General features: G+C 40.0%; 2 protein-coding genes across 4 annotated transcripts; one reads left to right on the forward strand and one right to left on the reverse strand.

Annotated features, from left to right (window-relative positions):
- Positions 1-62: 62 nt before the first annotated feature.
- On the reverse strand, positions 63-8634 carry MYL5 (myosin light chain 5). Of its 3 annotated transcripts, XM_026078150.1 has the most exons (6): positions 8415-8634; positions 5566-5699; positions 5123-5230; positions 4093-4169; positions 2054-2157; positions 63-656 (listed from the first exon to the last, which is right to left on the reverse strand). In XM_026078150.1, exons 2-6 carry the CDS (start codon positions 5566-5568, stop codon positions 577-579), a joined length of 372 nt encoding a protein of 123 aa, XP_025933935.1. In that variant the 5' UTR covers positions 5569-5699; positions 8415-8634; the 3' UTR covers positions 63-576. The 3 variants fall into 3 exon arrangements, 1 of the variants encoding a protein (XP_025933935.1); XR_003255536.1 differs by lacking the exon at positions 63-656 and having other exon boundaries at positions 2062-3573; positions 4094-4169; XR_003255537.1 differs by lacking the exons at positions 63-656; positions 5566-5699 and having other exon boundaries at positions 2062-4169.
- An 82-nt stretch (positions 8635-8716) lies between these two features.
- Positions 8717-11693, forward strand: ATP5ME (ATP synthase membrane subunit e). The gene is made up of 4 exons (XM_026078727.1): positions 8717-8819; positions 8971-9025; positions 9190-9288; positions 11565-11693. The coding sequence occupies exons 1-4, from the start codon at positions 8784-8786 to the stop codon at positions 11588-11590; spliced, it is 216 nt and encodes a 71-aa protein (XP_025934512.1). The 5' UTR covers positions 8717-8783; the 3' UTR covers positions 11591-11693.
- The last annotated feature ends 2162 nt before the right edge of the window (positions 11694-13855 follow it).

A 13855-nucleotide genomic window follows, 5' to 3' on the forward strand; every position in this document is an offset into this window, starting at 1 on the left:
GCAGTGAATATGTGTATTTGTAATAAACTAAAATGAGTACAAAAAAAAAAAATCAAAGCCTCTAGCTCTTAAATTTGATCTATGTAGCAGAAACAATGCCTGATGTTTACAATTAAAATAATGCTGGAAATCTCTTTACTTTCTTCCATGAAAAAATAAATACTGTTCCATCTCAGGAATAGAATTAAATTAATTAAACTGAGCATATAATAGTGATTTGCTTCTAGACATGAAGGTGTATTTCTTAGATGGTTTGGTCATTCTTGATCTCCATTCTCATTCTAGTACCTTTTGGCATAATAATTAAGTAAATTAAAGCCAAGTGCTCACCAAGTGTGAGTGAGCAAGCTGTTGGAAGTTTGGCAGTTTGAGGCTCAGGTTTGACTTGGTGTGGGGAAAAAAAAAAAAAAAAAAGATTTGTGATAAGTAGTGCTTTCATACCCAGATCATCAAAGAAACATTGAAACATCTTCATTTTATGAGAATGTGAAACATGATCCAGAATATTTACTTAGTTGCCTACAACATAACAAAAACATGTTATTAAGATTCAAAAAACACACAGACTTATACTTACTAGTCTTTGTTCATGTGTTCTTTGCCCTCAAGATCAAAAATTTTAAATGCAGTTAATAAAGTTTCTTTGGGATCAGTACCTGAAGAAAGCAATATGTCAGCATGGCTCAGTTGATAGCATATCTGTTTGGGCTAGAAGCCTGCTGGTTCGAGTCTTTAAGAACATGGTCATGCAAACAGCTAAGGTGTTTTATTCCATTGCTCACACTTCTGTCTCTGCACTACAGCATAGGAGGACAAAAACATTAATGGTTCCAAATGTCATTTCCTTAGATTACAAGATGCTTTTAAGATGAAGTAAAAATATTGAGTCCTTAGCTTTTAAAAACAGGCTGGAGGATGGGGACTTGTAGCTTCCTAGTCTATTTTCTGTGATAGATGAACACAATTTATTTTGCAGTATGATGGCTTCTCACTGCTGAAGGAAATGTGATCAAATACTGAAACACGGTGCTGGATGGTCAAAGTATTTTATAAGGCATGGATAAATATGCTAGTCATGAATTAGGTTTGGGTGAAAGTTCATTCATGTCATGCTACTATAAAAATGTATTATTAATGTAAAATGCTTAATAAAACTGGAAGAAGACAGTTTCCAGAAGACAGCAGACCAAATTTGTCAATATTACTCATGAATAAGAGCCTGCATCCCAAATTTAGGATCCTTAAGACAATTTCTTTCTGTGTTTAAAAGACTAATGTTTCTGATATGAAAGCTACAGCCCACTTGTGCAATACCAAGAAAACCCTCTTTACTGAAAAGCCTGTGTAAGTAGAAAAAAAAACCAAAACAGTTATAATATTTTGGAAGGAGGGAGTATGGCACTCTTAATTTTAGCGGTAAAACTCTCCCAAACTCCTAAAAGTGGCTTTTCCCTTTTTTTAAATACTGTACATGTTTACTTGCACATACTGGCTTTTTTAGCGTTAGAATTGGCTCAATTCCAGATTCCCAGAGGCTGTGTTACAATTTGCCTGGATACCTGCAATTCGATAGGTRTTATTTATATTGTCAAGGTCTTTGTGTGAAGCACACAGGCAATTAAATTAACTATCAATGTTTCAAAATAAAAAATGGCAACAGTGCTGTTCTTTAAGTGCATCCCTCTAGCTGCCAAAATTTTACATCACTTTTCAAGTAAGCAGGAAAAAACTTAGCATACTACTATTATGGCACCAGATAAAATCAAGGTTTTTATACTAAGGTCCCAAGTGAGCTCTTCACAGTAGCCATCAACATCAAATTCAGTTTAGTAATTCCCAAGAAGTAAGGATTTACTATGCCAAATCATTTTCAGATTTCATGATGTATTTGCATGTGGGCTTTGGCCTTCATTCAGAATAGGCCATTTAAAAGAATCTTGTAATAGTAATAGACTTTTGAAGTAAAGAACAGCCTCCCCTGAAAGGGAATTGTGTATCCAGACAGTTAAAACTAAAGTTGTTCTGAAATTTAGGCAGGCAGCTTTAAACTTGCCACTTAGCTTTTCCCCAAATAGATTTAAAAACATTGTGAAATTAATGGGTCCAGAGGCTTCCTTAAGCATGGATTCTAGTTCCTCATCTTTTACATTTGTTTTATCCAAATTAGAGGAAAATGTCTTTCAATGAACAATACCTTTTGGTTCTTGGATTTGTCTGTTGCTTTATATTATCTCATTTATTATATATTATACTCTTACTGCTCCTGGTAGGGGGATGGGGAGTGCAATTACCTAGTGAATACTGCTTTTTAGTCATTTAAAGCTTTCAGTTTCCTTTGCTTTGTAAAATACTACATTTTTCTCATGAAATCCAAAGGAAGTTTCATGCTGCAAATAGACTGCAATTTATCTAGAACACAGAGGTGAAATCTCAGCTTTCGCCATCCCCTACCTGCCTGTAATTAGCACATCAAACCACACCAGAACTGGGATTCTTCTCTTCTACAACACAAACATCCATGTCAATGCAAGTTCCTCTAGGCTCCTTTGTAATAATGAAGAAAAATAGTTCACCCTAATGTAATTGCCTAATGTAATTGTCAATCTTATAATTGACTTACATTAACAAAAGCATCTGTTTCTCCTCACGAACTAATGACTAGGTCAGATACAGCCATCTGCATGTACTCAGTATCCCACCCAGCTGCTGCCATTCCTAAAGGCTATGTTATTAAAACATAAAATAACTAGAATGAGACAATGAAATGGATGAAAATCCAAAGTTGCTGGCTAAGACTGACCAAAATGTTTGAAGACAATCTTCTCCCTGCTGACTGAATTCTTTCAGGAAGGAGAGATAGGAGTGTCCTTTTCTCCTGTCCTCCCTTTCAGCCCAGCACAGTTAATGGATGGAGTAACCCCCACATAGTCTCCCCTGGGCTTCTCAGGAAAGCCTTTCTTTTGACAACCGCTGAGCTTGGCTCCGATCTGATCCCTGCTGGCTACATGCCTCTTGCTCTCCTTAGGGGCACCCAGCTGCCACAGGTATAAAACTCCCTTGATAACTGTTTTGCTTTTCTTTTTTTTCCTGTCTTTTTCCTCCTGCTAAATGTCCCAACCTTCCCTTGTCATAGTGCCCTTCCCTCCCTGCTGCCCAGTTTCAGAACCTTTTTAACAGAACATATAGCAAACTGGGGGGGAACTCCAATGTTTAAACTGTTCTGCCATCTCTAACAAATGCAATAGCACGTCTGTATCAGGAAGTCATGACCAATCTCAGCACATGTTGAATGGGGCTGCCACTTGGCTTCTTTACACACAATTTAGAAATGTGTGACACAGAGGGGGCTACAGACTTATTTTACTCTCCTTAGCAAGAAGACAGTCAGAAGGAGAGTGAAAAGCTGCTGAAGGAGTGGTGACCAATCACCACCTGAGACATGTAAACCAAATGTTGGAGAAAGTATGGTGTGTGGATCTCACGTGATACATCCTGGCCAGATACAAAGCTTTAATTCCTTAAAAGTTCTCTACTAGAAAAAGGCATAATCTATCCAGTAGAGGGAATCTGAAACTAAAGAAATACAGAAATCAGTTTTGGAGGGATTTTTTTTACATTATAGTAATTTTAACATTGGATAACTTGGGGATTATGAAACACACAAAAAAGGTACAAATATACTCTTATGTCTTAACGGCATGGAAGTGTTCTTATAAAGATACATGATCTGAAAACAAATACTGTAGCACACTACATAGTTTTAGCAATGACAATAATTGTCATCCTCTACAAAAAGATGTTTTTCCAGTATTCATTGTCAAAAAGGGTCTCATGGTGGTCCTTTGAATCTGGGAGTCTAATTAGACTATTTGGACTATTAGTTATCATAGCAAATTACAAAACTATGTTTTAGTTTCCAACCCCATTCGCTTCTAAACACAGTATTTGATTTTTTAGCTGTTTTCTCATTAATAGCAGGACCAAAGATGCTGAGCCAATTACCCCAAAATTAATTTATCTGCGATTAGGTAGTCAATATAAGTGTCTCAGAGGTAAATGCCTGACTGCTGGTTCTCCATAAAAGTGAACGTACCCAGAGAAGCATATGTGTCCTTCAAGTCTTCTTTGTCTATGAATCCATCCCTGTTATGATCAATTAATGTGAAAGCCTAGATGATAAATTGAATGAACACAAGAGATTAATTAGATTTTTGTTGATTGTAGCTTCTTAAAAGCTGTACATTAGTCTATGTTTAGTAAACATTCAAATTAAGAAAATACTAATTCCTCATTATTTCTCTTCTACTAGAATGGACATTTATGATTTAAGAGAAAGGTTGAGTGAAAATATATAAGCAGAGCCTTCAGAGAAAAATGGCTAAGCTTTCAATACCCTTATTTCTCTGTTTGCTGGAATATATTGGTTGCATTTGTCCTTTAATCCTATTGTCAATCAAAGTCCCTTTTTAATTATGTAAATACAAAGCAATCTTTTCTTGTTGTTAACAGAGTAATAATGTTCAAACCTAAATTGCCATTTGGTCACAGAACATACTCAGAAGTAGAAAATAGTTCCCTGAAATCCTGACACTGTTGCATTTTAACGTAATTACAAACTATTTCAGCATGACACAAGAACTTTAATTTGAATGCCTGATGCAATTATTTACTGCCGTTGCATACTTAGCACACCGCTTTTTCATTGCACTGTGGTGAAGGGTGCACACAGTGCCCATACAATGCCTCTCCATTTCAGCACTCTGTATCAGTATACCAAGCGGTACATGGGTCAGAAAGGAGATTCTCAGATATTGGTTTGTAGCCAAGGTTTTGGCAGAGATGGAGAAAAACTACTCTTGAGGAAGAGCTACATGTCATACCGAAGTAGGTTAAAACTCACTGTGCAGCATAGGAGCTGGTGGTTTGGTAGCAACAAAGGCACAACGTCAAGACCAAAGTCTGAACCAAAAGAACAGCTCAGAGGACATCCCCCTTTTTCCAAGCAGAACTTAATAATCAGTGCATAAACATGCCTTCTGCAATGAGCTCAAGCAAAGCTCTGTTTCCAGCATGCACAACCCCATAACTTATATCCCCAGTGCTGTTTTTTACAATGCCTTACTTCTTTACAATCTTGAATCTGCATCTGCTCAAAGTCAAAGAACACGTTGGAGAAAGTTCTCTGAGCACATTTGTCATCACCTTCTTTCTTTTTAGTTTTTCTGCTAGACTGGAGAAGAGAGACAAGATTTTTAATGTAAATTCTGACTGAACTTTATCCCAGTTTGCCTCTTTCAGAAATTTACCTCCAACTAATAAATACCAAAGGTCAACAGTAAGTTTGATTAAACATTGTTTGTTTCTTGTTTCACCTTCATACTTTATAAAAACGCAACTCCTACACACTTGTTCTTCAGAGTTGCCTGAAAACCACTAGAAATATAAGGCATTCTCTTCTTCTGTCCCTCCTGATTCCCAACACCAGAAGAAAAATTTAGTGCCTTCCCAAAATACGTTCGCTGCTAAATGCCCTGGTGATCTCATGGTTGTGAAGAGTTAACTCACCATTTTCACTGAAGAGAGTGATGAGCTGGGCTGTCCTGATGAATCTGTCTTTATAAAGCATCCCTCACTGAGGGGGCAGGGGCATGCTTGCAGCTAGCCATGTTGTAGAGGAGGTGCCAAAATCCTTAAGAGAACTCCAAGCATACAAAACATGCCTCATATAGGGACAGACTTGCCAGACCCTCTACTTTCAGGAGATTAAACAACAGCTATTTATATTTGAAACCACCCMCAGTCATTTGCTGCCTAGAGGACTGCAGCTAAGCTAAAACATTGATGGGTCAATATATTGGGATGTTACCATAAACAACACGCTGCATAGCAGCTGTACCTAGTAATTTGACAACAAATTTTTCTGGGTTTCCAAAAATGTGCCTGCCCCCAGCTGTAGATACAGCAATGTAAAAGGATTTTAATTAACTTGGGGAAACCTTAATTTTCATTTACTTTTGCACTATTGCCTCTTATTTGCAGACACAGCCCAGTGTAATATTTGTTATATATGCTTTCAGATACAATCACACTGGATGTAATACTTCCAGTAATTACTTTTTTCTTTTTTTAAGGGTTTTTAATTATGGGTTTGGTTACCCCTTCCCAGTGAAGGTGACTTGTGACTTTACGTGAAGTTTTTGTCTCAGACCTCCCAGTAAAGCAGCAAAGTGCATTCAGAGGTCTCTGCAAAGCTCTCTTTGAAAGTCCTCCTGTCTCTGTATAGGTAACAACTACAAAAACAGGGATGATTTAGATCACAGTTCTGTACTTGGTAACACATATATACCTATATTCTTTACTGGATCTGCTTCATAGGCATATGGCTTCTGCACATGCACAAACATACAAGCTGCAAATTTTCTTAATGTGAAAATGTGATATGACGCATTAGCTATTACTTCTTATTAATTCTTACTCAATTACTTCTTAGTAATTTAAACAAACATTTTAAAGTTTAGAAGAACTTTTCTTCTATTGTTAGAAACAGTGAACAAACATTCCTCTTTTAATTTTCCACTGTGCAGCTCCCCATTGCAACCACTTCTCAATCTTCTCCTTTCCAGACTAAAGAGCCCTTGGTCTATTTTTTTTGTTTCTGTGAGAACAGTACCACCTCTTTAAACATCCTTGTTGACCTTTTCTGAACTTTTCTCAGTCCTGTTCTATTCTTTAAGAAATGGTATAAATAAATATACAAGATGCACCTTGAGGCAGAAGCAAAAAACAGTATTTCTGTTATATTTACTGTTACAACATACTGAAGATGAAACTACTAATTGACAGAACTCCAGCAGTGTTGTGATAGCAAAATTAATTATTTATTATTGTACAGTAACTTTGAGAACCTATTGCAAACAAGTTCTTATAAAGTTCCAGCTGAAAAAGACAATTGCAAAAAGCTTAAGCCCAGTGGAAAGAGTATACTCCACCACATAGGTGCAGTATGCATTAGAGTCTTTTGAAATAAAGGAGTTCATCTGTAGAGGCAAAATGTCATCGTGGATTTTGTTGTATCTTGCTAGCACAGCTACCTAAATATTTTGCTAAAGGTGACAGGATACATATTGTCTCAAGGAAGATTAAGAATAAGCAATCCAAAATGCATGTTAAAGAGAAGCTCTTAGCTTTTATCTTTTTGAAATAACTTACATTATGAAAGTCACTCAAGCCTTTCCTACAGCTATTCTAAGACTGTATGGCAAGGCAATATTTAAAAGGCTTTATTTAATTTTTTTTTTTTTACGTGGATCAGCAGGAGCCATGGAATAGCTTAATCTAAATATAAATGCACTAGAGCTGAACTTGGGCCCAGGGAGAATATCACAATACAATGTAATTAGCAAATGTTGCTACCAGAGGCAGCTATTGGCAGAGAAAATGAGAAAGCACAGAGTTTCTTCCAGGGACACAGCTGATAGCTAAGGAAAGGCAAAGACCATGGCTTGCACTGTGATGTGGAATCCCAGGATACAAGAAATAAAATATATTTTCTCTAGCACAGCACCATTATTTTAATAGCTTTATCTGCATTCAAGCCTCAGCTCACAACACTGTGGCCATTGGGAACTTTGCCACGTGTTACACTGTAACACAATTGGACTATTATATGTAAATTACTCCTGAATTACCTAGTTCTGCAACCCCAGGAGCTCATATTCTTACAGATTCCATTTGCATTAATGAGATCCCCTAATAGCATGTGGTCTATGCTGACAGATTACAATGCAGGAATAAGTCCCACATGGAAAAGCGTTCTCAATTGAAACAGAATATCAATAGATGGATTAATAAAACATTTATTTTCCAGATTAGTAAAAACAGGTGACGAAATTCTATCTTGCTGTCCAAATTGAGAGAGCTGTTACAGGAATTTTATTTTTTCTAGGTATTTCTTAACAGGTAACCTAGACTTTCTTTCATACACAGTGAAAAAAAGTACAGAGAAGAAAAAAGAATAGCATCTACTTGTTACAATACTAGACTAGTAACGTACTAGCTCAGCCCTCCGCCCTCCCCACCCCCAGGGCTTTTCATCTGTTCAGCTGCCCATGTTGAGGGAGGGACGTGGTTCCTTTCCTTGTACAGGCAACGAGCGCACCGCTAAGCGTATCACTAAGCCGGTAGGCCAGAGTCCACCGCAGACACAGCGCCCCCTGGGCTACCGGCTGCCGCTTGTGCAAGCTGTTTGTTGCATAGGCTATTCTTTCCCCTTGCAAGAAAAGGCCTCCAAGAGAGTAATTTGAAAACCTGGAGGAAGCATCTTTTGCACTCTTCCTGTGTGTCAGAGTTTGGGCAAAAAACGCTAACGAAGGGGAAGACGAAGGTACCAGAAAGAGCAAGATCAGCGCCCAAACCTGGTATGCACCGAAGCTGCTGCTGGGCTATTAGGATGCTGTATAAAGCCCCGGGAAGCCCGAGAAAGAGATGTTTTGCGTAGACGCGTGCGATCGTTACAGAAACACACAGGCAAAGACTGTCGGGTCATTCCGGCAATCCGCACAGAGCCGCGCTCACGCAGCGCCGAGACGTAATGACGGCCGCGCGCTCAACGGCCGCGCGCTCACGCGCCGCCCAACGGCCGCGCCCCCAACGGTCACGTGCTCGCGCGCCGCCCAACGGCCGCGGGCGGCGGTGGGCGGGGCGCTCTCCCCTTTCCGCCGCGCCGCCGTCCTCTGCGCGTCACTTCCGGGTGCCGTCTCGCCGCCGCCGCCGCTGCCGCCAGGATGATCCCGCCGGTGCAGGTGTCGCCGCTCATCAAGGTGAGCGCGACGGGGGCCGCGGGGGGCCGCTTTTCGGCGGAGCGCGGCCGCCTCTCCCTTTCGCGCGGCGCGGCGGTTGGGGCGGGCGGTTGGGGTTTGGGGCGCCGGGGCGCTGAGCGAAGGGCGCGCCCTTGTCTCTGCCTCCCCGCAGTTCACGCGGTACTCGGCCCTGCTGGTGGGGATGATCTACGGGAAGAAGCGATATGGTGAGTGCCGCCCCCCCGGCCCGGCCCCGGCGCCAGCCCGCAAGGGCACCTTGAGGCGGCCGGTGCGGGCTGCGCAGGCCGCGCCGCCGTCGCGGCCCCGCGAGGCGGAGGAGCCTCCTCCGCCCTTCGGGGATCGCGCCTTAAAGCGCCTGTGCTCGCGGCAGACTACCTGAAGCCCATCGCCGAGGAGGAGAGGCGAGTGGAGGCCGAGGAGAAGAAGAAGCGTGAGGAGCTAGAGCGGATCGCAAGAGAGCTTGCAGAAGGTAGTCCCGCCAAGCGCTGCCCGCCCCGGGCCGGTGTCGAAGCTGAGCCCCCGCCTTCGTGCCGCGGGGACTCGAGCTTAGGGCCGGTGGGCGGCAGAGCCTGAGGGTCCATGGGCCGGTGGTTGTGCTTATGTGAAACGTGAATAGTGCTGTAGTCCGACAAACTTAGTCTGCCCGTGGGCTTCAGTTTATTATATAACAATTAGTGCTGTCACTGGAAAATCTTTTTGAGTTCAGCAAGGCTTTTCTGTGTGTGATGCTACCAGGTAAATAATAACTAGGCCTAGTATTTCAAGCAAAACACCTTCCTTGGTTTTTTGGGTTTCTTTAAAGCATTTAAAGTAGCAATTTAAACATGAGCAACTTGTGTGCCTTAAAGCATCTTGAAGATGCTTTACATAAAAAGAAGTAACTCCAAATAACTAGGAGAACGTTTTTCTTTGTATGTTAAAGTAAAAAGAAAAAATTTAGGTGAGTGTTTTGTTTTCTTTTCTTTAAGCAAGGAATTAACATAGGATACATATCCTGAAAGCTAGATGCCAGTCTCAAAAATCTAATTTAACCTGTTATGTGGACATTTTTGTGTTTGCAGTGCACACGCTTGTTAACTTTGTTAGTCTTTAGCACCATTGGATCTGCAGGTTTGAGGTTTAAGTTGTACTAGAGCTGCTGCAGTGGCTGAGATTCCTGATTCTCTTTCAATGTCTGGAGCAGTTGTTTTTACAAGTAATTCTGCTGCTCAGCCTTTTCTTATGTTTTGCCTTTAAAGTAAAGTGTGAATAGTACCTGTGCACATACACAAGCTGTACAGGTTTACTGGTAGTAGGGAAGTGAGGATGTAATTGTATATTTGAAGAGACTAATGTATTGTGTAGCCTTAAAGAAAAGTGTTAGTGAACAGAGACTTTCTGTGAAAATTCTTCAAAATATCAGCATGAATAGGGGAGGAGTTAAAAACACTTGTAACCTAATAGAATATGCTTATCTACTCTTCCCTGAATGAAGAATCTAAATTTCCTTTGAGAAAAACTATAAAAAGCAGCTGGCTATTTTGGGAGGAAAAACTGGAATTGTGTATTAATTGTACTCTTCTGTTCCTTAATAGTTGAATACAGTAAACTTAAGTCTGTTTCCTCCATGCAGTGCAGAATTATTATGGTCAGAAAGAGAAATGTTGGACAAAAACGGTTCTGACTGCAGTTTTAAAATGCTACCACTAGCATAATGCTAGAGGTCACCTTCATCTTTGTATCTCTCTTGTGAAGAGAATATGCTGAAGGTGGTCTATTGAGATTAGTACTGCTTCTCCTTTTCATTCCGTTTCCACATACAGTGTCCCTGCTGCAATATACTTCCCCTCATCCTTAAGATATTTGAGGCCCCTGTCCTTTTCTCATCCTCTCATGGAGCAGTGTGCTCTCTAGGTTGAGTTACCTGGGTTCTTTAAATGGATTTTCACTTAGGAAAAGCTTGAAGGAAACTGATTGATGATTAGTAAGCATAGTGACCTTGGTCTAGCTACACATTTAATGTCTCTGTTTCCTAAAGAAATAACTATTTGAAGTGTTCTAAAGACTAATAATGTTGACTGAAAACCTGTAAAATTAAATATAAATGAACAATACATGTATAACATCAAATACGCTAGTTGGTAAATTGTATTGCTTACTGGAGATAAAAGTACTTATCCCAGCTTACTTAGATCCCAAGCTCTAAGATCTCAAATGTATGGCTTCCCTTGATCTCAGAGTGCATGAATGGGATTTTTAGATCTTTCTTTTAACACAGAGTCTGTACTGCAAATTCCTACTTCATTTAATAGTAGAATTCTGTCATCACTTTCTTAGTATGTTTAATCTACTTAAGTGTCGTGTAGATTACCTATCTGCCTTCTGAGTGATTTTGTTACAGTTCTCCAGTAAGTAAAGCAACTGTTTAAACTTCATTCAGCGTTACAGTGCAGTTGTTGGAGGCTATTGTTTAAAGATGGGCAACTGGAAGTATCTGAAATGATAGCGATTTTTGGCTTATTTGATTTGCCAGTTCAGAAAGCTGTTACTTGCTAATGAGTAAGCCCACAAAATTCTTTTACCCTTAGCAGTGAAATCAACTGCTGTTGAGTTAGCAGAATTAGGAATTATAAAAATGACCCAAAAAGAATTGGTAGACTTAGAGGTGGCCTCTGAGATCCACCTAATGTCTTGCTGTGCTTTAGTAAGAATATGCATAGGAATGGCCAGTACTCCTAAACATGTTTGTTTTTTCTTTCCTTCTAGCAAGTGAAGATTCCATATTGAAATGAACAAAAGACTGGATCATACCTTCATTCATGGAAGTATCTGGCTAGGCTCTGAACAGTTTAACTCTGCATGTTATTCTATCAATAAAGTACTTATAACACTCTGGCTGTTTTTGTTGGGATTTTTTTGAGTGAATTATACAGAACAGCAACAAAAATACTTACAGAATGTGAAAGGAAGCTTTTGTCACAAGCTGACTATAGCTAATGACGATGACATTCTGTGTCCTCTTCCTCCAGGTATAAAGCCAGTCACTGCATCTATTACTTGTAGGGAGTGTTTGTGATCAGGAAGCGCGCAAAGTTCTCTGTATAGGGGAGAAGCAGGCATTACACTGACTTTATGTACCTTTGTATGAGCTAGCTTGATTAGGAATGTACTGTCATCTATTTGACTTTATTATCACATTGGATAATTGATTGATAATTGTATGATCCTTGCATTTGACAGTGCAGTCAAATTTGATTTATAATTTGTCAAGTCATTCTAGACCTTGAGGAATTAGTGATAACTCACTAATATGTTGTTTCTAAACATTTCTCTTATGAAATTTCACAGTTGGTTAGCAGGTCAAATGTTGTTCCCTAAAATTAAGAACATTGTCTAATTGTCTCTCTTTTTTATTAGAAGTCACTGGCTACTCAGGTGGTTGAAGCTGAAAAACTAGTGGCCTTCAGTGTGAGATTGTCTGCTCCTAGCATGTAAATTGCTGAAGCAGGAGCTCAGCTGTGGAGACCTCAGAGGTCCTGGAAGGATGTAAGGAGTTTATCTCTGCTGGTTTTGTGTTGTTGAGTGACTATGGGGTTGTGCTTTTTCTCATCTGAATTGTAAATGGTAATAGATCTATCTTAAAGATGAAGAGAGCCTGCTTTCTTGTGTAGACAAGGTTCCTTTTTTTTGTTGTGGATTAGACAGCTGAAGTACTGACTCCAGATCTCCACCTTTTTAAAGTGATAGTCTGAAGTGAAACATTGTCATATGTTTCAGTAAACTATAACTTTTCTCAGTAAATGTAGTCCCTCTAGGATATGGTTTGGAATAAATAAATTCTTAACCATCAGTGAATGTTCTCAGCTAATAAAAGAAAGCAGCACTATGGAATATAGTGAAATGAAGTATAACAATCAGATTTGAATTAAAAGTGTAAACTCAGTCTAATGACAGCAGAGAAATTGGGGTAAGATGGCATATTTTCAGGAGGAAATGGGAATAGAAAAATCAGCTGTATCTCATCCTGAGTAGTTTTTTAATTACTTCTTGGTTTGAATTTATATGTCACAGTATTGAAAGGATTAGGTGATCATAATTAAAGTAGAGATCTAGGCTGGCAATTCATTTAGAATACATTATTTTCTGTAAAATCAAGGGAATACTTCACATCTTGATCTCTCTGTATAATTTAGGATATGTTGCATAGCTAAAGCCTTCCAAAAGACTCTATTTCCAGGAGCTGGAGACTAGATCTGAATTACTGGAAAACTTTATTTTTGTAAAGCACCATGCTTAACCCATGTCTATCATACTAAGTCATAGGCTGTCAGTTGTGATTATGTGGAAACAGTGCTGTTGAAAAACCACCAAAACATACACTTGGGACTTCAGCTCTGACTCAGTAGAAATGTCTGTAATTATAGCGGGCTCCTTACTCAAAATTGAAGTACGCTATTGCCTTTCTGGTGAGGGTTGGTCACAGTGGTAGCTACTGCTGCTGCGTTTGGGTTGCTGGATTTGAACCCTGTTTCTAGGATAGTAGTGACCAGCTGCTTTCCAGAGTGCTAAATAAGCCCTGCTTCATCTGCTGTTAGTCTGATGGGATCTCAGCCTTCACCACCCCACAACTTGTTAAAGTGGAAATGCGGAGCATGCCACAAAAAGGAGAGTTTCATTTCTCCCCTCCTTTTTCTTCCACTGCTTTGTTTATGCCGCCTCTGTGGTTCCCTCCCTTTTGAGGGCAGCTTGGTAGCTCCCAGCAGCATTCAGCTTGTCCCTCCTGGTGAGTGAATATAGTGCATTTAATACAGCGGGATTCCCACCTGTGCAGTGGGATAAGGGATCTCTGTGCATAGAGAACTTGTAATGCAAAGGCAACAGTACTGGGTTTCCTGCAGTGCAAGCTGTCTGGAGTCTTGCTGAATACCCCAGCTCTAGGACTACAAATGACCCAGTATGAACTCTTCTTGAACCCCCTCCTGTTGCATTTTGGATCTGGTGCCATCCTTAACTTCCTGCTTCCTTCTGGGAACTGTGCTGCCTTCTTGGGCCCGTGT

Source organism: Apteryx rowi, unplaced genomic scaffold (assembly GCF_003343035.1).
Source record: "Apteryx rowi isolate R43461 unplaced genomic scaffold, aptRow1 scaffold_113, whole genome shotgun sequence".
Classification (NCBI taxonomy): Eukaryota; Metazoa; Chordata; class Aves; order Apterygiformes; family Apterygidae; genus Apteryx; species Apteryx rowi.

Coding starts and splice junctions, on each gene's coding strand:
- MYL5 (XM_026078150.1), bottom strand. Junction 2,158..4,092: donor GACACATATGCTTCTCTGGG/TACGTTCACTTT, acceptor CTCTAATTTGGA/TAAAACAAATGTAAAAGATG. Junction 657..2,053: donor ATTTGGGGAAAAGCTAAGTG/GCAAGTTTAAAG, acceptor TGCTTTCTTCAG/GTACTGATCCCAAAGAAACT.
- ATP5ME (XM_026078727.1), top strand. CDS start 8,784: ATGATCCCGCCGGTGCAGGTGTCGCCGCTCATCAAG. Junction 8,820..8,970: donor AGGTGTCGCCGCTCATCAAG/GTGAGCGCGACG, acceptor GCCTCCCCGCAG/TTCACGCGGTACTCGGCCCT. Junction 9,026..9,189: donor CTACGGGAAGAAGCGATATG/GTGAGTGCCGCC, acceptor TGCTCGCGGCAG/ACTACCTGAAGCCCATCGCC.